The sequence below is a fragment of the Equus asinus genome, chromosome 8 (genome assembly GCF_041296235.1).
Source record: "Equus asinus isolate D_3611 breed Donkey chromosome 8, EquAss-T2T_v2, whole genome shotgun sequence".
Taxonomy (NCBI): Eukaryota; Metazoa; Chordata; class Mammalia; order Perissodactyla; family Equidae; genus Equus; species Equus asinus.
The window spans coordinates 28,174,983-28,201,438 of record NC_091797.1 but is presented as its reverse complement, the minus strand read 5'-3'; the positions used below and the strand labels follow the sequence as shown (position 1 = coordinate 28,201,438).

The following is a 26,456-nucleotide window of genomic DNA, read 5'->3' as shown; positions in this document are numbered from 1 at the left end:
TGAGATTGTCGGTTCTCATTAATTCCTTTTTACCCCATTCCCTTTCCCTCACTTGTTATTGGCTTAAACCCTGACCTTAAGACTTCTCTTTTGGGGTAGGTTAGCCAGCTAAGTTTTCAGATTTCTTCATCCCCTTATACCTTTAGATCCAATTTTTTTTCATTTGGTTCAAAATTAGAGATTTTTGGGCTACTGAGGTTTTTAATGAAAAGTCAGAGGTCAGACAACTCCAAGTGGTTGCGTTTGGGCTCGGAAAGCGATAGCCTGCTGCACTGCTACTAGTTTTCCTTCCAGCTTGCCTGTGGACTACTCCCTGGTCTAATGGGACCCTCAGCCACAGGGGGCAGGAAATAGTGATCACATTGCCCATTGCTTACTCAAGTTCCTGTTCTCTTTTGCTGCCTTTATCAAGAGAAGGGTAGGGGGTGTTGGGGGTACAGGCCTGTTTCTCAGGAGTCCAGGACCGCAGGAAACAGGGTTTCTGGGAGAGGGTATTTTGGAGGATCAGGACTGCAGGCAGGAGATGGAAAATCAAGCGAAATATCTTATGCTGAATCTGAGCTGCTTAACTTCGCTGTCCTTTTCAAGTCTTTCTCTGAGGTGAGGCCTTTGGCCACTTTATTCTGTCTCGCTCTGTAAGGTTCAGAAATGAACCAGGGTCTGGATAGGAGGCCATAATCTGGGCTGCACACTGACCCTGTCTTTCACTTCCCTGTGCCTCTACTCAAGGTTGAACAAGATCTGTAGTGGTCTCTCCTTTCAGAGGAAAAACCAGTTCATGCAGCGGCTTCACAACTACTGGCTGTTGAAGCGGCAGGCACGGAATGGTGTCCCACTCATCCGACGCCTGCACTCCCACCTGCAGTCTCAAAGAAATGCCGAGCAGGTAGGTGAAGTGGTGATGTGAGGGTACTGGAGGGAGGTGAGTGAAGGAGAAGGAGTGGTTGTTGGAGCAGCCCTCCCTCAGCCCTCTGCGGAGCCTTTGCCTATAGGCGATCGCCCCTTTAGGTGGTCTGTCCCAAGAACAAGCTGCAGCACTGTAGAGCTCTTCAGACCAGACAGCAGCTCCTTCTGGATGGGAGAAGCCTGACTTCGGAGAAAATTCTAGGAGAGAGTGGAGAGCAAGGCCAACTTTCCATATATGTGGGGAATAGCCTTTAGATATGGCAGAAAGGAAGAGTGGGCTGACTGAGAGCCAGGTGGCCATGGAGCATGAGTTAAGAAAAGGCCCACTTTCCTCCAGATACTGTATGCCAAAAAGGTTTCATAGGAAATTCACAAATTTGCCATCTAAGTTATAGCGCACAGCCTGCCCAATCGTGGTGGCCTTTTAGCCATTAGCAACTTGAGTTGCAGCATGGTTAGTGTTTTCTGAGATGGTGGAGGCCTCCTGAGACACTTTAAAAAAAAAGTCTTTAGTTCTCTCTCCCTCATCCCTTGCTCCATTACTTCCACCTTTAAACATTCCTACACCACTACTCTAGAGAGGAAGCAAACGTTTATGTGACTGGTGCCTGCTGTGTTCTGTCTGATTTCACTTGTGCCTTTTGTAACTAAAGTCCTGAAGAGCAAGTCTATTTCTGGTCCCTTCTTGAAACGGTCCACCCCCACTCCTCTGAAGTCTTCCCTAGAGCATCAGCGACCTCCTCCCAGCCCAGTAAGTCTTTCCTCAGATTCTCACCTTATGGACCTTTGGGCTGCATTTGATACCACGGATCACCTTGTCTTAGAGCTTCCCTCTGACACCATTTCCCACCTCTTCCACCTCGCTGATTGCACCCTGTGCTGGTCCCACTTACTACTCATTAATGGTAACATTTCCAGGGGCTCTGTGGTCTGCTCATTCACTTGGAGAGCTTGTTCACTCTCCTACTTGTAAATAACTGTGTGGCAGTTGCTGCAGTTTTCTCATCTTGTCCTCATCCCTTTTTTCCTGCCCTCAGTCCATCTAGAGCAGAGGAACTATAGATGTCCATGTGGATTACTGTAACTCAGATGTTGGAAACTGAATTCATTATTTTTCTTTCTCTCTGGAAACATATTTCCCCATTATTGTCATGGAACCTTCTCCCTCCTGACCTCAGATGTTCCCCACCTTGGAATTATTATTGACCCTTTCTTCCATAACGAGCTTGATCATCTCCTAAACTGTTTTGAAGGATCTACCAGTATATGGCCCTTTGTCTCCATCCTACAGCTATCCTGCTCACCCATGCCCCCTTAATTTCAGCAATAGCTTTCTAGGTGGTCACCAGCCTGTAATTCTTTCTTTGCTCTACAAGTGGTAATGTCTTATACACCATTTCCCATCCTGTCACTTCCTTTTCCAGAATTTATTCCACATCTCCAGGCAGGCCACATCCAGGCTCTTTTGCCTGGCGTTTGAGACTTCTTGCCAGCTGGATCCTGGGTCTTCCTCAGCTTTTGTGGTTCTCTAGCTTCCTTGCTCTGGCCTGCCTATATTTTTCACCAAGCAAAGAATCAGTAATTCTCCTTTCACACTTCTGCCTTGTGGTCCCTTCAGTTCCAAAAGAGGCCTTCTTCACTGCTTTGTTCATCCATGTGCATCACTACATGTAAAGCCCTAGTAAGATTGCTTTCCCCAGGAAGCCTGCCCTGACCTAAGCCCAGCCCACTCAGATCCTCTATTTTATATCCTTTCAGTATTTTATATTCAGTTTTCCTGATTAGTTTTTGTCTTTGTGCTCCTATGCCCTTCTGTGTCAAACCTTGGGCCTCTTTCTTCCCCTTCTAGGGCAGGAATCTTGTTTTTGGTGGTGGTGTTTTAAAGTATGTTCAACTCAGTTATTACAAGCTGGTAGTAAGAACTTCACTTTGTTTTCTAGCCAAGTCAAAGCTCTAGGGTGACATTCTTTCCACCCTGAGGTGTCTATTAGTTTCCTTCTGAAATTCTTTCCAGCCCTAGGGGCACAGCTGCTCTCTGGTATCCCCAGGGGTAGGGAGAAGCAGTCTCAGATCTCAGCAATGGTTATTGTGCTGTAGTACAGAAACATTGTCAAAAGGCTGGGGAATCACAGGAGGAAGGTGTGAGGTGGCGAGGGAGTGGGAGGACTCTCAGGGACCGTGAGTCAAGGAAAGGGACGAGGCTGTTATCTACCAAAGCCCTGTGAGGCCTGAACAGGGAGAGGACTTTGGGCAGGAAGGAGGCCCCCAGCTCCTCCTTCCTTTCCCTTCCCTCTTGCAGCGAGAGCAGGATGAGAAGACGAGTGCAGTGAAAGAAGAGCTGAAATACTGGCAGAAGCTCCGACACGACTTGGAGCGGGCACGGCTGCTGATTGAGCTGATTCGGAAAAGAGAGAAGCTCAAACGGGAGCAGGTGAGGAGGACGCCAGCCCCAAGGCTCTTGTTCAGGGTCTTCTTCTCCCACTGTCAGTGTGGCATCAGGAGACCCGGGAGCCCCTGCCTGGTGTCAGCTTTCTGCCCTTCCTGTTCAGTACTATGGGTTCCGAGGCCCACCTGCTCTGCATTGGGTGTGGTACTGCTCATAGCTTCTAACTTTGGGGGTTCAGCTTCTGGTGGCCTCAAGCATAAGCCTAATTTCAGATGCCTGGGCCCATCCCTGGAGTTTCTGACTTAGGAAATCTCAGGGGGAGCCTAGCCTCGAGTATTTTGAAAAGCTTCTCAGGCCTTTCTGGACATCACCTCTGGCCTGGCAGCTTCTGAGGCTTCCCACTTGGCCTTTAAACACTTATGGTCTTAAGTCATTTAAATTTTCTAACCTCTGTTCAAGGAGATTCTAAGCCTCTGAGCATGGGAAATGTTGAGATAGGTAGTATAGGCTAGGCGTTAGAATTAGGAGCTATGGCACCAGACTGCCTGGGCTTAAATCCTGGCTCTGCCACTCATGTGACATTGAGTAAGTTGCTTAATCTCCTTATACCTCAGATTCCTCGATTGTAAAGTGGGGGTAATGATAGAACCTACCTCATATGGTTGTTGTGTGGATTAGATGACTTAGTATATATAACGGCCTTAGAACAGTGCCTGGCATATAGTAGGGGCTGTAGAAGTGTCAGCTGCTGTCATCATCATTGATACTCTTGTCTCTCTGAAGTGACTACTGCAGTGCTCTGCACATGGCAGGGAGTGAATACTATTAATTGAATGGATGATGAGCCAAAACTGTTCTCTCTGGTCCAGGAATAGCAGCTGTTAACTCGCATGCTTCAGGCCTGGGTTAAAGATGTTTCTTTCTCTTTTTCTCCAGACTCCACTTCACTGTTTAGCCCCAGCACGAGCCCTTCTCTCACAGGCCAGTAGCCTGAGTTTCCATCTCTGAAACGAGGCAGCTCTTGCCATCCTTTGCATGGGTGAACATGGGGGGCATCTCAGGACCTACTCCATGGATTCAGACTGTCTGTGCTATCCCAGGCCTGGTCCCACAACTGAGCCTTTCTCTTGCCTCTGATTCAGAGAAACGAAAGGGAAAAGGAGCAGACAGGCCTGTTTTAATGTAGCCAAGAGGCAGGAACTTTTCATATTCTAATCCATGGCTTCCTAACCTTTTCACATTAGTGCAGACATAGAAAATGCATAACACTGTAAATATGTGAGGCTGCTTGCTGCCTGAGGTGGTGAGCCTGGGGCCCCGGTCACCCCGGCTGACCCACACGCCCCAAGGGGCAATAGGATCAATTTCTTAGCACACTAGGTGGGAATTCTGAACCAAGACACATTCTAGATCATCGGTGTGCTCCTTGGACTAAGTCAGACCTGGGTTCAAATCCTGTCTCTGTTGTTTTCTAGCTAAGTGACATTGGGTTAGTGACTTCTCCTCATACTCTTTCCAGACCTCAGATTCTGTATTTGTAAAATGGGAATGATAATAGTTTCTCCTTCAGGGTTATTGTGATGATTAACTGAGGTACTATAAGTAGAGAGGCAATGTGGCATAGTAGTCAAGAGCATACACTATGGAACCCGAGTATCTGGGACTGAGTCCCAACTTTGCCTCTTACTGGCTGCATGATCTTGAGCCAGTCAGGTATTTAGTCTCTCTGTGCCTCAGTTTCCTCTCTGTAAAATACCTCATCTGTACCTACCTCATGTATTCATTTGTTTTATGTAAAATGCTTAGAATGTTAATTGGCACTTAGTAAGGACTATAAAAGTGTTAACTATTGTAATTATTATTACTGTAAGTTTTGGTATGGTGCCTGATGCATAGGAAACCTTCACAAAGTGGTAGCTATTGGTATTATTCTAGGTTGAGGGTTGGGTGATAGCTCCTCATATACTGGTCAGCTTAATACCCTGTGAAAATTTGTTGCACATGATTAGTGAAAGTCAAGTTATCAAGAAAAAGTTCAGTGCCTCTTCACAGGGAGTGTCCTGGTCTCTCCCTACCTCCCCCACAGGTCAAGGTCCAGCAGGCTGCCATGGAGCTGGAGCTGATGCCGTTCAATGTTCTACTGAGGACAACACTGGACTTGCTGCAGGAGAAGGATCCTGCACACATCTTCGCCGAACCTGTCAACCTGAGTGAGGCAAGTTCCATCCCCCCCACCACCCCACCCCCACTTCGGGAGCAGCGAGCCCCTCATGAACTGAAACAGGGTCTGAGTAAGCCAGGAGGGGGGTTGGGGCCCAGAGTGTACAAAACTTGCAGGTGTCTGGCAAGGCCAGTTGACTTGCCCGTGGTGAGGGGTCAGCAGACCAGGATGGCCAAACCAGAAAATGGGGAGGCAAGAGTGCTGGTGAAGGGTGCGCTTGTTTGGCTAGTAAATGGTTGTTGTAATTGTACAGGTTTTATATGTTTAGGTTCCAGATTACCTGGAATTCATATCCAAGCCAATGGATTTTTCTACTATGAGGCGGAAGCTGGAGTCCCACCTGTACCGCACCTTGGAGGAGTTTGAGGAGGACTTTAACCTTATAGTTACCAACTGCATGAAGTATAATGCTAAAGACACAATTTTCCACCGAGCAGCTGTCCGCCTCCGGGACCTAGGAGGGGCCGTCCTGCGGCATGCCCGGCGGCAGGCAGAGAACATCGGCTATGACCCCGAGAGGGGCACCCACCTGCCCGAGTCACCCAAATTGGAGGACTTTTACCGCTTTTCCTGGGAAGACGGTGAGAAGCCTGAGTGGGTGTGGAGGAGAAGGCACAGGGACAGAGCCCAGAGAGCCAGGGATCAGGGTGGGCCTTGGGGCTACAGGGTAGACTCCAGAAGCAAAGCTAGGGGCAGGCGCAGGCTGGGATATACCTGCTTGTGGCTGGAATAATTCCAAGGGTTAACTGAGCACTTCTTGAATGATAGGAAAGGGGAATCATGTACTAGCTGTCTGTTAGAAAAGCCAGAGCTTCACCAGAGGTCTTCCTCTCCTGGACCTCCTCTGTGTGGCATCGGAGCATGGGGCAGGGCGAGTGCAATGCTGATGTATTCTGGCTCATTCAGAAGAGTGCAGGTAGAGGACCAGAAAATCGGAATTGCCTCTGAGCCCCGCACTCTGCCTGCCCCTGCTCTCTGCTTCTTGATGGCAGCAACCAAACAGTCACTCAGGCCGGGGATTGCCAGCTGCCTTGTGCCTGCTCCACAGAGCCTGTAATCGTGGCTGTGAACTGCTTCCTGCAGATGTTTCCCGATTCTGACCTTGTCCCTGTGGCTGCCATCTGGGCAGCGGTGTTGCCAGGGCCAAGGTCCCATAGTGACGCTGCTGGACGCCACTGGCCCAGGCATTCCAGAATATTTTGCATCCAAAGGATTTGGCTCCTTCCCCTTGCCCTGGGCTGGGTAGGTCCTTCAGCGCCTTCTGTCCTCCCTTCTCCCTGGCAGTGGACAACATCCTCATCCCAGAGAACCGGGCCCATTTGTCCCCGGAGGTGCAGCTGAAGGAGCTGCTGGAAAAACTGGACCTGGTGAGTGCCATGCGGTCCAGCGGGGCCCGGACCCGCCGCGTCCGCCTGCTGCGCAGGGAGATCAATGCCCTTCGGCAGAAGCTGGCGCAGCCGCCGCCATCACAGCCACCATCACTGAACAAGACTGTGTCCAATGGGGAGCTGCCAGCAGGGCCCCGGGGGGACTCGGCTGTGCTGGAGCCAGCCCCCCAGGAGGAGCCAGAAGACGATGGGGACAGAGGTGAGAGGCAGTTAAGGGCAGGCAGGGGCTGGGGGCCAGGGTGAGAGAGTAAGGGTTAAGCTGAAAGCCTGTACTGGAAGCATCCTTCCTCAAGTTTAGGCCTGAGCATTGTAGGCAAACAAAAGCCCTAGGGGGGGGTCACGCTTCCATGTGTACCCAAGGATGATACTAAAAATATTTAATAGTCAGTAGAGACCAGAATTCATCAGTCAGAGTACATGTTGGCTGTTGTTTTGGAGTGGGCTCCTGGGGGCCACTGATGTGGATATTTAGCTGCTGGATTGTGGGGAGGTTCAGGGAGTTTCAGATGCTGGGGCCCAGCGGCTATTTACTAACCAGTAAAGTATTTCAATATTTTGCGCATAATATGGCCATATTGCACATACCAGTTAAATGTTAGCCTATTTTATACCATCATGTAGAGAGGCTCTTAGAGCAGGCTAGGTTGTGGTATGGGGGGATAGAAAAGAAAGAAGGACCCTAAAGATAGTCGGCTCTTGAACTACCTCATGGCTTTGACCCCAGCTTGCCAAGTCTACGGGCCCATCCTAAGCAGAAAGGCCAGACTGCAAAAGACAGCTGGGGAATTGATTCTCAGAGACACAGGGGCCTTAAAGCTGAGCTGCTTTCCATCCTTCCCCTTCACTGGGGACAGAATTGTCTTCCTCATACCAGCCCTTGCATCTGAGCCTACAGCTTGGGCAGACCTCTCATCCACACAGTCCAGGAGATTGAAAATTATCTCCAGAGCGTAAGGGGCCAAATTGCAGGGAATGGCCCATTTTATTTTAGATTGACAGAGAATGGGGACATAGCTGAGAGGTCACATTTGGCGTTAGAGGGCCTCGTGTTCATGGTGACTCTTCCCTAATCCCCATGCAGCAGTCAGCATGCCACTGTATCCCCACTCCTGGGCTGTGGCTGTGCAGAGTCATGCCCAGCGGACCCGCTGTAACACTTCTCCTGGAGGGTTTCAAAGCAAAATTCCCAGGCCTCACCTCACGGAGATTCCCTGACTAGGAAAGACGGCTGTGGCTTGAAAGTCTCAATTTTTAGAAGTTTCAAGGCGGTAGTGAACAGACATGTTTGGGAACCACTGATTTTACTTACTTGCTCTCATTTTTCCACATCTTTAAACCTGTTTTTTCTGCTTGTCCTACTTGCTTCACTTGGGTGATATGAAACAAAATACGTTGACAGAGAGAAAACAATTGAGTCTAATGAGAGTTGTAGACCCCTAACCTGTGAAGCTGAGACTTACCTAATTATTGATGAAGCAGGAGGCTTTCGGCTTTCTCGGCTGTAGAGCAATGGTTTGTCACCCTTACTTCATCAGACTCACCTGGTAAGCTTTAAAAAGAAATACCCCATCTTTAGAGATTTGGTTTTAATTGATCTGGGATTGGACCTTGGCATTGGAATTTTTAAGAAACATCTTAGGTGATTCTAGCATATAGCCAGAGTTTAGAACTACTAGTATAGATAAAACTTAATCCTACATTCTCTTCACCTCAAACGTGAGACCTGGGATGTGTCTCAAGTCTTATAATAGCCATGCTTTGGGGTCTTGGTTATCAGTGTCATTATCTGGCTTGTAGGGGCAGACTTTTTCTAAAATGTTCAAGCAGGTTCTTTTTTTATCTAACAGATGACTCCAAACTGCCTCCCCCACCAACCCTGGAGCCCACTGGGCCTGCACCTTCCTTGTCTGAGCAAGAATTCCCCCCGGATCCCCCCACTCTGAAACCCATCAATGAGAGCAAACCTCTGAGCCGGTACTTAAAGCCCAGAAAGGTGGAGGAAGATGAGCTCTTGGAAAAATCACCTCTGCAGCTAGGGAGCGAGCCCTTGCAACGCCTACTCAGTGACAATGGTATCAACAGGGTGTCCCTCATGGCCCCTGACACCCCCACCAGTGCCCCACTCAGTGGTGTGGGCCGCCGCACCTCAGTCCTCTTCAAGAAGGCCAAGAATGGGGTTAAACTACAGAGGAGCCCAGATGGGGCCCTGGAGAATGGTGAGGACCATGGAGCAGTGGGCTCTCCTGCCTCTCCCGCCAGCATCGAGGATGAGCGGCACTCCCGGAAGCGGCCAAGGAGCAGGAGCGGTAGTGAGAGCGAAGGGGAAAAGTCCCCCCAGCAGGAGGAAGAGACAGGTGACCCTGCCTGTGACTTCTCTCGCTACTTGTCATCTGCTTTCCTGCTTTGCCTTGCCAACCAGCACTTCCCCTAGTCAGCTACCTCCCTAATGGTACCTGTGGATGCTAGTAGTAGCATTGAGGCCTCCAGAGCTCACAGTGGTCTGGAGAAATAGGCTTTGAGCAAGTATTTTGAGAGGGGCTGTCTCTGGCCTTGGGAGGGGTACAAAGCTATATATGATAAAATGATTCCTGCCTTCACTGTAGTTCATTCATTCATCAGATATTTATGTCAGGTGTTATTATAGGTACTGGGCAAAAAAATCAATGAAGAAAACTGACAAATCTCCTTTGAAGGGGAGATAGACTAAAAGTAAGTGAGTCAACTATATCTTAGAAGCTATGGAGAAAAATTAAGCAGGAAAGGGGGATAGCAGATGTTGGGGTGCTGTTTAGAGAGAGTGGCCAGGGAAGGCCTTCTGAGGAGATGGCATTTGAGTAAAGATCTGAAGGAGTTGAAGGCGTGAGCTATTGGGATATACAGGGGAAGAAGGTTCCAAAACGATAGATCAGCAAGTAGACGGGCCCTGGAGGTGGAAACTGCATGTTTGAGGAACAGCGAGGGAACCACTGTGGCTGTAGCAGAGTGAGCCAGGGGATTGTAGGAGGTGGGGTCCTAGAGGTGGGGAAGAGGGGCTTGATCACTAGAGTTCCTACCACATGTCGAGCACAAGCTCGTCACTGGGGGGATAATAAAATAAGTCAGACTCAGTTCCAGCTCCAGAAACGTTCACAGTCCACTTGGGAGACCAGATGGTCTCCCGAGGTACAAAGATGTCACAGTGCTGGATGGTATGTGGTTATGTGTCAGGTGACAGAACTGCTAGAGGTGTTCAGGGAATAAGAGCTGGAGAAGGTGGGAAGGCTTCATGAGGAGACGGTGCCTAAGCCTGCCCTGGGGGATGAGGGCAGAACAGAAAGGAGTAGACGGAGCAAAGGGCTCAGGCCCAGGTATGGAAACAAGGACAGGGTCCCTGTGAGGGAGAGTTTGGAGAGGAGCTTCCCCAAGCATCAGGAGCCAAGGCTGGATGGGTGAGGTGGGCCTGGATGTGCAGGGCCTCCATTGCCAGAGTAGTTTAGTGTTGGTGGGATATGGAAGGCCAGCTTGCTTGGTGGCGAGGGGCCTGCTTTTGGCTTTGCTCCTCATGTCCCGCTCCTCATGTCCCTCTCGTGTCCTTTTCTGTGATGGCTTTGGGCTGTATGGCCGGCACATGCTTTTCTGTCTTCCTGCCTAACACTTTGTTTCCAGCAATACCTTCCTCTCCTGTCTGGCCCAAGCTTCCCTGTATTCAGACAGGAGATTGGTATGTAGAGTCAAGAGCTTCAGGCCTGGAATTAGGCCGACCTGAGTTCAAGTCTCATCTTTGTACCAGCCCTGTATCCTGGGGCAAATTAATTAACCTCTCTGAGCCTGTTCCATATTTCTAATAAGGGGCTAGTGATGCCTACCTCGTGGGGCTCTAAGGATTGGAAATAGCCTGTATAAAGCACTTGGCACATAGCTGTAGTTGGTAGCAGTTATTGTGGTCAGTCTCTCAACTATATTAGACGTAGCCAAACAGCACTGAGAACACTGTGCATTACAAATGAAAAATCCTGCTATTGGGAAATAGGGCTGGACATCAGGGTCTTCCAACCTGAGAGGGCCCACTGCTTGGGGATACTGCTAGAATCTGTTCCTCCTCCACCGTCCAGCTGCCTGGTGCCCAGGGATATTTCTGCACAACCTTAGTGGAAACTCACAAGAACAGGTGTCGGTCCATTACAGATGAAGCACCTGAGGCACAGCTGGCTTCGGTAATTTAAATTGACATGCAGAGCCAGGTTAGAGTCCAGATACCACAGCTCAGACACCTAGTGTTACGGGTGTGACTTGCCTCACAGTTTTCTGGTCAAGATATCTGTGACTTAGAGCTCCTGGCTCCACTGTCAGACTTGTAGGACTCTGGATTGTGGTTAGGAATTGGATAGATAGAGAGGAGAGTTGAAGCCTTCACAGCAGATGAGAGTCATGTCCCTCGGATGACCAGACAGCCTTCACTGGCTTCCAAAAGGCTCCCTTCTGTAAACAGATCTTCTCTCCATCATACTTAATAGCATCTTCCATAAGTAAGAAGGTATTCTCTTCACTTCACAAAAGGAGAGGCCAAGGCTTAAAGAGGAAAAAGGACCTGTATTTCAGAGCCCAATCTAGAATCCAAGGAATTCTGATTCCCCATCCCAGGAAGGTCTGGTCTGCTTTAGTTCTGCTGAAAAGTTCCCCCATCCTCAACTCTGAGGAGCCCTGCTGGATATCTCAGGGTGTGGTTGACAACAACCCTTATCCTGGCCAACCTCCCCGACACCATCCCTAAAGAATGAAGCTAGCTGTTGCCAGCTGTGTGATGGATAGGGTTTGTGAGTGTTTATCTGAAGAGGCAAGGTGGGTGGGCTCCCCAAGAGACAGAGGAGACTCCCTGATAATCGAGGCTTGAAATTAGAAGCAGATCCAGGGACTTGCGGGCCAGCTGGAGTGGAGAAATCTTGGTATTTCCCTTTGTAGCCAAATGACAGTAAGTGGAATGAGCTGTGTGCTATGTTTCCTTACAGTAAAACCAGAAGGATGGGAAGGAAAATGCAGTGTCTGGTCATTGCTCCAGCAAACATTTCCCCCAAACCTTTATCAGATTCTACCACCCAGACCCATTTCCCACGGGGAAGGAACAGCCATCCTTTCCACCCCTCTTCATCGAGCCCTTCCGAGGTGGCTGCCTCACACTGCAGCATGTGTCCCAAGAAGGGGGGTTTCTGCACCCAGGCTCACTCTGTGTGTTTTTGGCAGGCGTGACCAACGGCTTTGGAAAACACACCGAAAGCGGGTCCGACTCAGAATGTAGTTTGGGTCTCAGTGGTGGACTGGCATTTGAAGCTTGCAGGTAAGAACACTTGTCCCGCAGTCATGTTGGCAGCTCCACCACCCCTCCCTCTATTCTCCATTCAGCTATAGATCGAAACTACTCCTGCTTATCTCAGTTTTTTCTGCACCCCCCACCCCCAACCCCTGCCATTTCCTGAGGCCTCTGGTCTGTAACTCCAGTAGCTCCTAGGAAACAGCATGACCCTTGACCCTCAGGCCTGATCCTCCTGGTGGGGGAGGAGTGGCGCTGATGCTTTACAGGGTTTGTGGAGTGAATTTGGCTCTGAGGGTGGGGACAGCTGAATCCCTATTGCTTAGCGAAGTTAATATTTGAGCCAGTCCCCCACCCATTCACTGGCCCACTTAGATAACCCAGCTCCTTACAGACATACTTCTGCCCTTTGTCTTTTGTGGCATCATAGCAGCGGCCCCTTTAGAGGTGTGGTCTGGGAATACGAAATGAGCAGATAGGAAATTTGGAGTTGTGTTTTATTAGACAAAGGCCCAGCTCTTCTCCTGTCTGGAGCTGGGAAGAGATGGGTTTCTTTTCCCATTCTTTTATCTGAAGGGAGGATTTCTAAGACCAGAACCTTAAAATTTCTTCCAAGTCCAAGAGTTTATTGAATCCCTGCTCTCTGTGCTGTGCTCTGCAAGACACAAGGAAGTATGAGACTCTTGGAAATGGGAGACTCTTAGTGTCACAAAGGAAAAATGACCTGTCCTGAGGGGCTGGCCCCGTGGCCGAGTGGTTAAGTCCGTGCGCTCCGCTGCAGGCGGCCCAGTGTTTCGTTGGTTCGAATCCTGGGCACGGACATGGCACTGCTCATCAAGCCACGCTGAGGCGGCGTCCCACATGTCACAACTAGAAGGACCCACACCGAAGAATATACAACTATGTACTGGGGGGCTTTGGGGAGAAAAAGGAAAAAATAAAATCTTAAAAAAAAAAAAATGACCTGTCCTGAAGGCTGACCTCTTGGTCCCTCCACATGGCTGCTGAGTGGATCCTGGGTTTGTTACCAATTTCACCTCACTCCGCTGGGACTCCCACCCACACTCGGAGGAGCTCCATGCGGGGGCTCATGCGTGGGCCTTGTACCCACAATCCATCCCTTTCTTGGGGGGTTCTTTCCTGTTTGGTGTTGCGGATTTGAAACGAAACCGAAGCTGAGCCATCCAGGGTAGGGGAGGAAAGGTCCCAGGGCACCACCAAAAAACTACGTGTCTGTGTTTCAAGTGCCTCCAAGACAGGATGGGTGTGTGTTCTGTTAGGTACTCACTCTACCCTGGCTGCTGGGCTCCTGGCTGAGCTACAGAAGGCCCCCAGCTATCCCTTGGGCCAAGCTTTCAGTGGTTCTTTTGAGATATCCTTCCCTACTAAGCCTCAAAATTGCCCTAGCTTTCTCTCTCCATGTTGCAGCCTCCCAAGATACAGGGGGAGTAGATGGGAAAAAACACAGTTACTAGGCATAGAGAAGAGGCAGGGATTTCCGAATCGTATAAGATGCTTCTAGCCTGGTCCCAGCTTGGAGTTCCTGACTCCCTTCAAAGATATGGTCCCTGGAAACCCAGTTCAATGGGGGTGGGTAGGAGTGGGGTTTTCAAACTGTCCCCTCCTAGCCCATGACTAAAGGTGGAAGGTGTGTTGGGCTCTTCCCTCCGTGAAGGGCGCTCTTCCCAGCTATGAGCCACAAGAAGCAGGCCGGGCCAGGCTCTGGTTAGCCTGCTGATTCAGGCTGTGAGTTTGCCTTTCTGCACAGTTCCAGTCCACTGCCACTGATTTCTCTGGGATCCTGCTCAGTGTAGAAACAGTGCCCTTGGGAGGCATTTTCTCTTTAACTCAGTGGAATTTCAGAGTTTAAAACAGGAGATTCAGGGGCTCCAACTGCAGGGGTTTTTTTCTCTTTCTTTTTTCCCACACTGTGGTGATAAGTATGTAAAAGAGGATCTTACTTATTAATTAGACTGGAATCATATAATCCCAGAATTAGAAAGAACCTTGAAAGAACTTCTGGTCACTAATTCCCCCACTTGCCCCTTGGTCTGTCTGTTCTGATCATTTTCTGAGTAGGTTGGGGCTGCACCCTCTTTCTGCGGGTCACTCATTCAGTTACTAGAATTGAGCACCTACTGTGAGCCAGGCACTGTTCTAAGCACTGATGGGGTATCTGTTTTCATGGAGCTTATCTTCCAGAGGAGAGAGACGAATGGTAAACCAGTAGACAAAATAATTATAGACTGAGTTGTCTGCTTAGGTCTAGGTAAATTGGAGAGAGTCTGAAGTGGAGGCCATGATTGAGTCACTTGTGCTTTTTTTCTCTGAAACAGGCACACACAGACCTAGTTCTCGTGTTGCATCCTATTTTATTGAGCTCATCCTTCTTAGAGCTCGTCAGTTGATGGTACAACATTAGTAGTTTGTAATATTTAAAGTGAGACATTAAAATTTGCTGCCCTTCATATAATAATATTTATTATATAACTGCCATTTATTGAGTCCTTGGTGTGTGCTGTACTGAGTACTTTCTGTGTATTAATCCACTGAATCCTCACAGCAGCACATGAGGACACAAGCCTCAGAGAGGTTAAGTAACTTGCTCAAGGTCCCAGAGCCGGTAAGGAGAAGAGCCACGTTCTGAACCCAGATAGTCTGGCTCCAGAGTTTATCTTTTCACCACTTTGCTATGCCCTCTTCTGTTTATTTGAAAATGTCTCCCCAGATCCATGATGTGAACTTTAAGAGGTTTCCTAATAAAACTATTAGTCCCTTACATTTTTATAAGGCCTCAGAGCCTCTAAGCCCAGTGACAGATTTCTGTAGGGTGAGTGGGAACCAAATCCTAAAGGTGAACTTGTTGTTATTTGTTTTTTCCCAAACAGGTCCTAATTTTGAGTAGCAGGACAAAAGCTCCCAGCCTACTGGTTTTGGAAGGATTCTGATTCATTGGGTTCTGGTTGTGCAAGCTTTTCTGTATAAGACTGTGATAAAGTCAGTTATGATTCAGTCAAACAGGAATACCCTGCTCTCCAACCAGTCCTTATCCCACCAGGGGTTTCTTAAGCATTTCTGCTGTCTGCAGATTGTTGACCTGTCTTTCACGCATTTTTTTTAGTTGAAAAAATTATATAGCAGTAATAGTTTTGAAAGCTTGAGTGAGAAAAAGCCCTAGCCACATCATGCCTACCTGGGGCCTCCCAACTGTAGTTGTACATTAGAATTGCACTGGGAGCTCTTGAAAAGTACTGATGCCTAGGTGGGTTCCAGTCATTCTATTACTGTGGTATTACTATTCTCATATTTTTTATTAGCTTCAAGTCTTTGTCTAATATATGTTTTTACCTCCTTGCAGTAGCATATAAAAAAAAATCGGTCTGCTTGTTAGTTAAAAATAAATCTATCTCTGTCTAAGAAAAACTTCACACACAGAAAGTGGAAGTGAGAAGTGGATTTTTTTCCAATTTAAAAATGTCTTTTCTAATTAAAGAAGTAAGACATGTTCTTTATAGAAAATTTGGGAAAGAGGCACATTTTTGTACCTCAAAAAGAAATTGGTTTCTAAAGAAGAAGCAGTGTGAACCACAGAGTAAAGAATTAGGGCAGATGTGAGGCGGGCCCTCCTCACAGCCGGGCTTCTCAGACTCTGGAAGGATTGACAGCTGCCTGGGGTGACCTTTCCTCTGGATGAAGTCCGGGGTCCCTGAGCAGAGAAGTGGGCATCTTTCTAGGTTGAGTCCTTCCATGTGGATGAAATGGTTCTTGAAGCTTTGGGGGAACTTTTTGGTCAGAAATGTATCATGGGTTCTTGTGAGTTTTTAGGCAAGATGAGAAACCATTGTTGAAGAGTTTTCGCAGCTCCAGTCCTATCAGAGATGAGAGAGCAGGAGTGGGTGTGTGAGTCATTGAAATTGCTCATTTCACCCCCTCTCCCTCCCTGCTCTGTGTGCAGTGGTCTGACGCCCCCCAAACGTAGCCGTGGGAAGCCAGCCCTGTCCCGAGTGCCCTTCTTGGAAGGTGTGAACGGAGACTCCGACTACAGTGGCTCAGGTGAGGAGCGGTATACAGGTGGATCCGGGGGGCCAGGCCTTCCAAAGAACCAGCTCTGTGGGCTGCAGCCAGACCCTGAGCTCCTCCAAATCCTCAGGCTCTGTGCAGGAAGATGGCCCTCCCTCCCAGGTCTTTCCTATTCTTTTTTTTTTTTTTTAATTTCTCTTAAATTTGAATAGGTAATATATGCCCATAGTAATAAAAATCAAAAAGGTACAAAAGGGCTCATAATGAAAAGCCAGCATTCTCCTCCCTCGAACATCCACTGTTTGCAGTTTCTTTTGTGTCTTTTCAGATATAGTCCATACATATACAAGCCAGAACTCATGTGTGTATTTAAGAGAGTGAGTAGAGAAGCCTAATGTACAGCTGTTCGTCTAAACCATGCCTTTTTTCAGTTAGTAATATATCTTGAAGATTCTATTGTTCTTTTTACTGGCTGCCTGATACCCCATTATATAAGAGTGCCATCATTTATTTAGCCCTCTGCAGGTGGATGTTTAGATTATTTTCACTTGTTTGTTATAATCGGTGTTGCAGTGAGTAACCCTGTACGTAGATCGTTTTGTATCCCTGGGGAGTACATCTGTAGAAGTGGAGTTGCTGTATTGAAGGAAGTGTGCATTTGTGGTTTCGATAGCTATTGCCAGTCTGCCCTCACTGGAGTAGGCAGTGACAGCCTGGATCACTGAGTCTCACACGTAACCCTGTAATTGCATGTGATCCAACACTTCCAGCCCTCTCCTTGTGAGGCATCCTACTCCAGCTGGTCTACACAGTAAGATACATGGGTCTTGTCTCCTTGGACCAAGGGAATAAAGGACAGGCCAGCGCCAAATGAGAGGGCTGGGTGGCACTCACGTGGAGCGGGTGCCAGGCGGGCTGTTCTCTGAGCGCCCCTCACCCAGCTCTCCCGTGGGAGTGTGCACTCTGGATGCCCTCACCTTGAAGCTTCCATCCAACACCCAGGCTTCGGGGCTTTTCTCCTCCTTTCCTTTTCCCAACTGCTTTATTTTCCCTTAGCATCCATTTCTTTCTCACACGTGTGTTGATGAATGCATGCCTGCGTGTATCATTACTGTCTGACTGTCAGTGCCCAGAAGGCAGGGCTCCTGTCTAGATGAATTTGTACAGTATCTAGTGCAAAACTGGGAGCAGATTGGCACATACTTTGTGCTTCTGGTAGTGACATTTTATTCTTATTTTAAAAACTACATACTTATTAAACTGATGCCAAAGGAAATTGACCTCCCACCGTTCCATCACCTTAACACTGTTGTCTTCATTTCTCTGTGTTGCCTTCTGTTTATTTCAGGCTCATTTTTAACAAAATGCTAACCCAAAATACATACTCTTTTATATTCTGCTTTTTTCAATGTTATCTCATACTTTTTTCATCTTAACGTAATCTTTTATATCTCATATTATTGGAACAATGTATCTTCCAGTCAATGCATTATAATCTACTTAACACTGCTACTGTTAGACATTTGGTTATTTCCAGCTCCTTACATTATATGTAATATAGTGAATGTTTTTGTTCAAAATCCTCGTATTTGTTTTAAAAGTTATTTTTCTTAGAATAAATTCCCAGGGAAGGAATTTACTGGAGCAGATGGTTCATACTACATTTTTTTTATGGCTCTTGAGACATACCACCAAATTACATTCCAAAAGGATTGGACTGGTCTGCGATTGCCTCAGCAGCATACGATTGCACCAATTTCCTCGCAGCCTGCCTCTCCAGTATTGGATTTTATCTTTTTGTTGTTACTGCTCTTGACTCAATAGGTAGAAAACAGTACGTCATTATTAGTGGAATATTTTTAAAAATTATAAATGTTCCTTAGAAACATAATTTCTACTCTGTGGGATTTGGGCCTTTTTGTTTGGTCGAATGTGGTCACCTCCCTCTTCCCAGTTTATAGAGGTGGGGAGGGGAAGGGAGATTCTTCTTGTGTTCAGAAGCATTCTGAAGTCCCTGTTCATGTGTGCTAGTGCACTGGGTACAGAACAAAGTAAGCTGAAGAGATGCGGTACCTGCCGCAGGCGGGACACCCAGTGTAAGGTTCTGACAAAAGCAGGCATGTGAGGGACCTGCAGACCTGCTTGGCTCTGCTGAGGGCTGTGCGTCCGGGTGATCTGTCAGAAAAGAACCCATGTAGCAAGTGGTTTTACTGGGATGTTCATTCCAGGCATCTTTTTCCATGAAGCCTCCATCGTGAGGACTCTTCGCTCAGGGAGGCCCAGAGAGCAGTCTGTGGCTTTGCCCAAGCTGGGTTATGGTCCTTCCCCTGGGGCCCTGTGATGAAGCAGTCATATTTTCCTAAGGAACACCATCCCAGGGTTCTAGTCCAGAGGTCGGCAAACTCTAGCCTATTGTCTGTTTTGAGGACCCATGAGCTAAGAATGGTTTTTACGTTTTCAAATCATTGAAAAGAAAATCAAAAGAAGAATGATATTTTGTAACACATGAAAATTACATGAAATTCAGATGTTAGCATCCAAAAATAAAATTTTGTGGGGACACAGCCATGCTCATTCATTTACAGATTATCTCTGGCTGCTTTCATGCTGCGATAGCAAAGTTGAATAATTGCAGCAAAGACCGTGTGACCCAGAAAACCTAAAATATTTACTATTTGGCCCTTTACAGAACAAGTTTGCCAACCCCTGATCTAGTCTAAGAACTTTTAAGGAAAGGGCAGGGAAAAGGAAGGGTGGAGGGGATGTTGGACTTATTCCTGGGCTGCCCCAGTCAACTGGAGGCCACAGGCAGGCCTCCTGGGCACCATTCCAAGTCCCCTTTGGGCACTGTCTCCTCCCCTCCCGCACCCCCAGGCAGAAGCCTCCTGATGCCCTTTGAAGACCGTGGAGACCTGGAGCCCCTGGAGCTGGTGTGGGCCAAGTGCCGAGGCTATCCCTCCTACCCCGCCTTGGTGAGTCTGCCCCAGAGGCCACCCTCCTCCCTCCCCTGGGCGGTTCTGGCCCCTGCCTTGCCTTGGGGGCTTATCTGATTGGATCAAGCCAGCAGAGTGTGGAGTATGTGGGAGTCAGGGTGCCTTTAGCTGCAGAAGGGAGGGAGGTGTTACCCCGGCCTGGGTGGGTCAGACCAGCAAGGCTCCCAGCTTGGGCACTCACAGTAGGCTGCAAGTGTGCAGACAGAGACCAGGGATCTCAGGGATCTAATAGCATTTGTTTGTTTGCTTATGCATAAAGGTAACATGTGCTCATTGCAGAGAATTTTAAAAGTTGCTAATAATGCTTAGATGTTTTATTAAACATCTGTGATGCTAAGTTCTTGAAATACTGAGGAAGGTATGGTTATTCTCATTTTGTAGGGGAAAAAACTGAGGATCTATTCGTTACCCATGGTTGCCTAACTGTTAAGTGGCAGAGTTGCAGTTTGAGCCCAGGGCTCAAAAAGTATGATGTCAAAGCCTGGGTTATGAGCCACCAAGTTCTAGATCACCCACAGTCCTGTCTATTCAGATGTTACCTCTTGGTGTATATCTACTCAGCCCCTTTTTGTTTAATGCATCAATATTCATATATATGAGACCATACTCTGTTTAACCTTCCTTTTACTTAGCAGCAAACCATGAACATGTGTGTCTTAAGCCATTAAACATTCTCCATCAACATCACTTTAATGATTGCGTTGTCTTCAGTTGTATGCATGTTCCTTATTTTAATCATTCCTTAGTTGGTCATTTAAATTGTTTTGAATTTTTCGCTATGATAAATAGCCATCAGTAAACATCATTGTAGCTTTACCTTTGTGCACATCCATGATTATTTCTTTACAGTGAGTTCTTAGGGGTGCTTTCTTGGGGCAGTCTGCAGAGTTCTGATACAAATTGCTAAGTTGCCCTTTAGAAAGTTAGTTCTGGTTTATACTCCAACAGCAGTAGCTAAAATTTCCATTTTTTCCATAGTAGCAGAGCTAAAAATTCCCTTTTACCACTTTGATTGTTATTTCTTAGAGCTCTTTCTGTTTTGGGGAGGTAACATCCACCTGGCCCTGGAAGATACTGATTCTAACCTTGAGGCATGTCAGAATCATCCGGGGGAATTCTTTAAACAATGTGGATACTGAGGCCCCATCTCAGAACTACCAAATTAGACTCTCTGAGACCAGACACAGGCATTAATATTTTTCAGAAAGCTTCTCAGATGATCTGTAGTGGGGTTGAGAACCACCGCACCAACCTCGTGCATGGGCACAGAGCTCTGGGCTTCTCCCAGCTCTTTCATGTCTGTGACTCTTTCAAATCTAACAGCAGTCTCTTAAGGTAAAGAGGGCAGGAGCTCTGATCCTTTTGGGACAAAAGGTGACTCCAAGAGGTGATACAGCTTGCTAGAGCCATGTTGGAACTCATGTTACCTGCCTCACCCCGTCCTTAGTAGTGGCAGGTGGGGGGATCCACGCTGTGATCCAGCCACTGAGGAGCTTGGGCCTGGGGCTGCCTTCACAGGGCTCTGCGCCCTGTGTCAGTGAGACCTCAGCTTCGTCCTTGAAGAAGTGACTAAGGCTGTGCGGGTTTTGGTTTTGTTTTTTTAAAATCTCACAATGCAAAAAAGCCAGTCTAAAACTTGTCTTTTTCCCTTTTTTAATTATCTTCTTAATAATACATTTTCTTTCTTGATTAAAGAATTCAACCACCACCTGAAAGCCCAACCACCTGAACAGACCTGTGTTTTTATCTTGGTTTGTGCTCTCCCAGTCGTTTTCCTGTGCATACTTAAATATGTACTTGCGTCCAGCGTGAATATAGTTTTTAATCTTTTTGGGGGCTCTTGTTTTTTAAAAACATATTTTTTGTTTTTCTGTAAAATTGATCAAACTGCATTATAGAAGTTTTGGAAAAATAGAGAAAAGCAACACAAAGCCTTCTAATATGTCAACTATAAGCATTTTGTATTGTTCCTTCTATTTATTGTTTGTGTATTATAGCTGTAATAATAGTGTATGTATACATTTATTGTATATGTTAAAGTTTATCACAAGCTTTATTTTCATGTTGTTTTTCATCTGCATAACATTTGAGTGAATGGACCATTATTTATTATTTTTGGACACGTTTGCCTCTGTCTTCTTTAAAAAGAGAGCATAGCTCTCCTTGAGTGGCAGACTTACCCACCTTGCTTCTGTCCTTGGGGGGGTGCGACATTTTTCACAATCCGACCTACGTTCCAAGGCAGGAACCAGCAAGGCTTAGTCAAGAGGAAACATATCAGAGCAGCCCTACTGTCTTGTCCGATAATTGAGGGAGCTCAGGAGGGCTCGTATGGTGGTTCTCATTGGGATCCTTAGCTTCAGTCCCAGGAGCGACAGACAAGCTGGGAGATAGAGTTTTGACCAAATCACACAGCTGGGGGCAGGAGTGGTTCTTCCTTAGAGTAAAACTCTTAACCAGCACACCTGCTTTCAGCTGCTTATCTTGAGAAGGATGTAGGGAAGTTGGCAGACACCCAAAGGTAAATAGTGGGAGCAGTTTATTATGAGAAGAGGCCCCCTAGGACAGGATATAGGAATTAACATTGTTCCATCTTTGGAGAAAGCTGTTGCCTCAGTAAGTTTCCAAGTCTCTCTGGCTTTAGCACACAGAGATTATCAGCCAGCTGCTCTGGAAGCAGGGGTGTGTATGAGGTAGCGAGCCGCAGAGGCCCAAGCCTTGTCCAGGTGTCTGGTTTTAGTCCCAGCCGTGGCCTCAACAAGCAACATCCTCCTTCTGTGCTTGACGTTTTCCTCGTCAGCTAATACCTGTCAGCAGACTTCTCAGGATCAGCAAGAGGGTGAAATAAGATGGTGGTGTGTGAATCATTAGGAGCTTTGGTAACTTAGTGCTCCATAAAGCACTAAAGAATTATTGTGTTGATGCCACCAGGCATTTTGCTAAGCAGCTGCCCATGTGGAGCATGCAGCCCCAAAGATTAATTCCTCCAATGGCCCCTGTTGCCAGCCACATCATTTTCCCCTCTTCAGTGACCCTCCAAGCTTAGTCTTCTAGCTTCTCTCTGATCTTACCATGGTGTTGCCGCATATGTGTCTGGTGCATGGACCAGGGAGGATTATAGGCAGACAGGAGAGTGGTAGGTAACCAGGGGCTCTGTTAGGTAGAACTGAAGGGATGGACCTTCCTGCTGATGCAGAACCTTCTTCATAGCCATGGTGTCTGGGAAGGCCCCTGAGCGTTTGAATTGAATTGCAAAGGTTCCAAAGGGAAATTGACAGGGAAAAAAATGGCCTCCACTCCCCTTCCCCAAGGGACATTCGGAGGAAAGAGTTTGCCTGTCTGGCCTGGACTTCAGAGAGACTCACTCGGTCCTGACACCCTCCGTGCTGGCTTCCTATTAATTCTGTTTCACTTCTGAGGCCTCACTGTTCATGGAGCAAGCTCCCTCATTGGAAGGACTGGTTGAGCAGGGCTGGAGGATTGGGACGATGAACTGGGGAAACAAGAGTTAAGATTTCCATTTTGGGGTACTGAGGGTCATGGAAGAGGTCAGCCCCTCCAGCACTAGGTTGTGGGCAGGGCCAGGTGCCTGCATAGCTTTGGTGTGGGGTGGTTCAGCAATTAGTCCTGGGCAGGACACCCTGCTCACCCTGTTCACCCCCAGCTGAGTGCGATCTCCTTTCCTGCCTCCAGATCATCGATCCCAAGATGCCCCGGGAGGGCCTCCTGCACAATGGCGTCCCCATCCCTGTCCCCCCACTGGATGTGCTGAAGCTGGGAGAGCAGAGACAGGCGGAGGCTGGAGAGAAGCTCTTTCTTGTCCTCTTCTTTGACAATAAGCGCACATGGTGAGTGGGCGCTGCTGCCGGGGAGGGCCCATGCCAGGGTGCAGACTGAGGGGCCCAACCAGGAGGCTGTACACATGCTGATGTGCTAAAGAGGCACACAGCGGGGCTGTGGGCTCAGTCACCCTGCCTCCACCCAGGTGAGGGTGAGGCATTACCTGCCCGCAGCTGGCCTGTACGTGGCATGTTAATAGTAACTTAGTGTTACTACTAACACTGATGAGTAGTGTTCGTCGTTAACTGAGAGGTGTTGCAGGTCAGATTCCCTGGGAAACACGCTGAGAGGGAGATTTGTATCAGGAGGCTTCTTGGGGAGAGCAGTGGGGGTGAGGGACGCAGCACTGGGCAGAGGAGGAAGTTGAATGGTAGCGCTTGCTACCGAGGTCTCAGTTGATCCACCTCATTAGAAATGTTAGGAATCGGGGCCTTGCCTTTGCACCCCCACGTCAACTAGTCCTTTAATGCCGTCTGCCCCTGGAAGGAGGCGGCCTTGGGCCAGGCAGCCCCCATAGTGGAGAGTGAGTCCTGAAGAGGAACTCAGGTGAGAGCTGTAAGCTGCCAGCACTCCTCGTGGCTGCAGGAATGCACGTCTCAGTCCAGGGCAGGTGGTCTGGGCAGGGCAGGGTGCGCTACGAGGGGCCTGCTGCTCCCTGTGTATGAACACCTTCATACGGGTTTCTCTTCACACCAGCAGGAGAGTTCTTTCTCCTCTGCTTCTACAGAGTGAGGAGGAAGGACTAGCTGGTAAAAATAATGATGATAATAGCTGCCGTTTATTGAGTGTTGACTCCATGTCCTTATGCAAATTGCTTTACATACATGATCTCATTTAATCCTCATTGAAATCTTCACTAATCCCCTCCCAATCCATTTTGCAGATGAGGAAGCTGAGGCTCAGAAAGCAAGACCCCATAGCCAGAACTGGGATACAAACTAAGATCTGGCTCTAAAGGTTGGGCTCTTAGCCACATGTTAGATCCACCCGGGGATCAGTAAAAAACAAAACCCAAAAAACGCCAGGTACAGGCCCCACTAGAGATCAGTTCATGGATTCCTGGCATCAGCCCCACTTCCTAGCTATAGCTCACTGATTCCTCAAGGTAGGAAAAGGCTCAGCCTTCCGGATGGCTCAGCCAGTGCCAGAGGGCGCCCCATGGGCCTCTCTCTGTTCCTGAGACCTGACAACCCTCTAAGCAGAGTGAGCACCCTGGGGCCCAAGGAAGGGCCTGACTGCAAAACAGGTCTTGCCTGGGGTGTCCCAGTCTGCCTCCCTCCCCCTTGTCCCCTCCCTGTGGTTTTGCTGGTCCTGAGCAAGTGGGCCCAGAGGAGACCCATTGCAGCCCAGACCTCTTACTGTGCTTGTGTTTTAGGCAGTGGCTTCCGAGGGACAAAGTCCTGCCCCTGGGTGTGGAAGACACCGTGGACAAGCTCAAGATGCTGGAAGGCCGCAAGACCAGCATCCGCAAGTCAGTGCAGGTGGCCTATGACCGCGCAATGATCCACCTGAGCCGAGTCCGGGGACCCCACTCCTTTGTCACCTCCAGCTACCTGTAAGGGTGGGGCCTGGCCTGCTCTGCTTCCGTCCCATGGGGTGCAGAAAAACCTCTTACTGCCCCAGCCAGACGTATGGCCGGCAGCTTCCCCACTTCGTGGCAGGCCAGGGACTGGGCTGTGTCCTCCCCAAGGGCAAGGCCCCAGTTTTGACCAACTGCGTGGTTCCCTTGGCAGGCCTGCCGTGTGCCAAAAACTCCCACCTGAGCTCCCTCAGGGGCTGGTCCACTGAAGAACCAATTAGAAGTAGAAACAGCTGTGAGTCTTGGGCCCAGCCAAGGAGGTGGGCCTGGCCCCGGAAGGCAAGAGGTCCCGGGCTCTTTCTCAAGGGTGTGCCTGGCCCCTCCACCCCACTCCCTGCTAACCACACCTCAGGGCGAGCGAGGCTCTGTCGGTGACCCCAGAGGTGCTGTGGCTACACTAGGGTCCCTGGTGGAATCTCACTGAGCTCACCCTCTCTCCTCTCCGTCACCCATTCTTACACCTCTTCCCTGTCCTGTCTTCTGCACCTCTGCCCAGCTCTGTTATTCCCATGTTCCTTTCCCTACTTTCTCTTGTGCCAAACTGACAGAAACCGTCACCAAACTGGTTTTTTTTTTTTCTTTTTTATATCTCGTTCCCTTTGAGGTCAGCTGCTATGTTAGGTGGGTATCTCTGCCTGGTCCTCAGGGCCCAGGACAGAGGCCAGCCTACCACTCAGGTGACCCTCCCACCAGCACACATACCACCTATGCCCCCCACCCCCCCCGACTCTCACTGCTGCGACACACAGCTGAGGCCAGGCTGTGATAGCTTGCCCACTTGGATTGGGGGGGTGCCCCTCCTGCCCTTTCCTTGTCTTGCCAAGAGGTGGGCTGAGGCTGGGCGGGCTCCTGTCAGCAGACCTGGCTGGTTGTGAGAGAGTCTGTCTGTCCACTGGGGTGTTGAGGGTTGTTGGGGTGGAGCTGTGCCCTTCGGCTAGGTCTGCCCCTCACCCCTCCTGCTCCCTCTCTGTGGGCTTTTCCTTCTGTGCCACTGCAGCCTCTAGCCTCACTCTCCATCACCCTAGATGGCGTGGTACCCATAGTCCAGCATCTTCCTGTCCTTTGCTCTGCCCTGTCCAGCCTCTGCTGCTCCCGCTTCCCAACTCCAGGGAACGCAGTGCTTCTATTTCAAACCTTCTGTCCCCTTCCCTCTTTTCCTTCAACCCCCTCCCTCCTTCACCTTCTCAAAAACGGAAGGGAAAAAAAACTGTGAAAAGGGGAATGCTGACTGACAAACCAACACAACTTTCAGAGGCTTCGATGTCTGTTCTCTGGATGTTTCTTTTCACCTCTTAAGCACCAAAGTCGCAGGGCCAGGTTGCAGGCCACTGATCGCCATGTTGATTTTTAACCTGACGTTCTTTTTAATTGTTTTAAATTTTTCATAGGGGAGTTTTGGACAAAACGAAGTCACTGGGGAGATCACTGCCATTTTTACACACTCGACTTTTTAAAAATACAACCAGTCAACCACCACAACTTCTTATACATTTGGGACACGAGCCAGAGTTTAAAAGGGAACCAACAAAACTCTCTATAACATAAAGGATGGGGTTTTGGCTTTTGTACAATAATAAAAATACAATACAGCATATGGCTAGGGAAGGACATGGTGTATATAATTGTAAAATACTGTTCTAAATTATTCAGGCCTATAGTTTCATTACTGGAGTCCTCCATTGTGTGGCTGAGTATTTTAAATGCACACAGTGTGGTTTATTTAAGGAGCCAATGTGTCCCCCTCTCCCCAGGTAGTTGGTCGGCTGTGGACTCTGTGACCTTCGTCTCAACCTGTGTTGTAAGATCTCGGGGCTTTCTCTCTCTCTCTCAATTTCTGTG

General features: G+C 48.5%; 1 protein-coding gene across 5 annotated transcripts in view; it reads left to right on the top strand.

Annotated features, from left to right (window-relative positions):
* The window catches only part of BRPF3 (bromodomain and PHD finger containing 3), a 34,679-nt gene extending 8,527 nt beyond the window's left edge, over window positions 1–26,152 (top strand). For 4 of the 5 annotated variants that reach the window (XM_044776558.2, XM_044776557.2, XM_070515007.1 and 1 more), the window contains exons 3-13: window positions 730–886; window positions 3,206–3,337; window positions 5,379–5,507; window positions 5,782–6,094; window positions 6,798–7,100; window positions 8,749–9,255; window positions 12,119–12,212; window positions 16,141–16,238; window positions 19,080–19,177; window positions 22,892–23,046; window positions 24,414–26,152. In XM_044776558.2, the coding sequence (XP_044632493.1) occupies window positions 730–886; window positions 3,206–3,337; window positions 5,379–5,507; window positions 5,782–6,094; window positions 6,798–7,100; window positions 8,749–9,255; window positions 12,119–12,212; window positions 16,141–16,238; window positions 19,080–19,177; window positions 22,892–23,046; window positions 24,414–24,597 (2,170 nt within the window). In that variant the 3' untranslated portion in view covers window positions 24,598–26,152. The remainder of the gene's footprint in view (window positions 1–729; window positions 887–3,205; window positions 3,338–5,378; window positions 5,508–5,781; window positions 6,095–6,797; window positions 7,101–8,748; window positions 9,256–12,118; window positions 12,213–16,140; window positions 16,239–19,079; window positions 19,178–22,891; window positions 23,047–24,413) is intronic. The other variant, XR_011505008.1, reaches the window with a different exon arrangement.
* The last annotated feature ends 304 nt before the right edge of the window (window positions 26,153–26,456 follow it).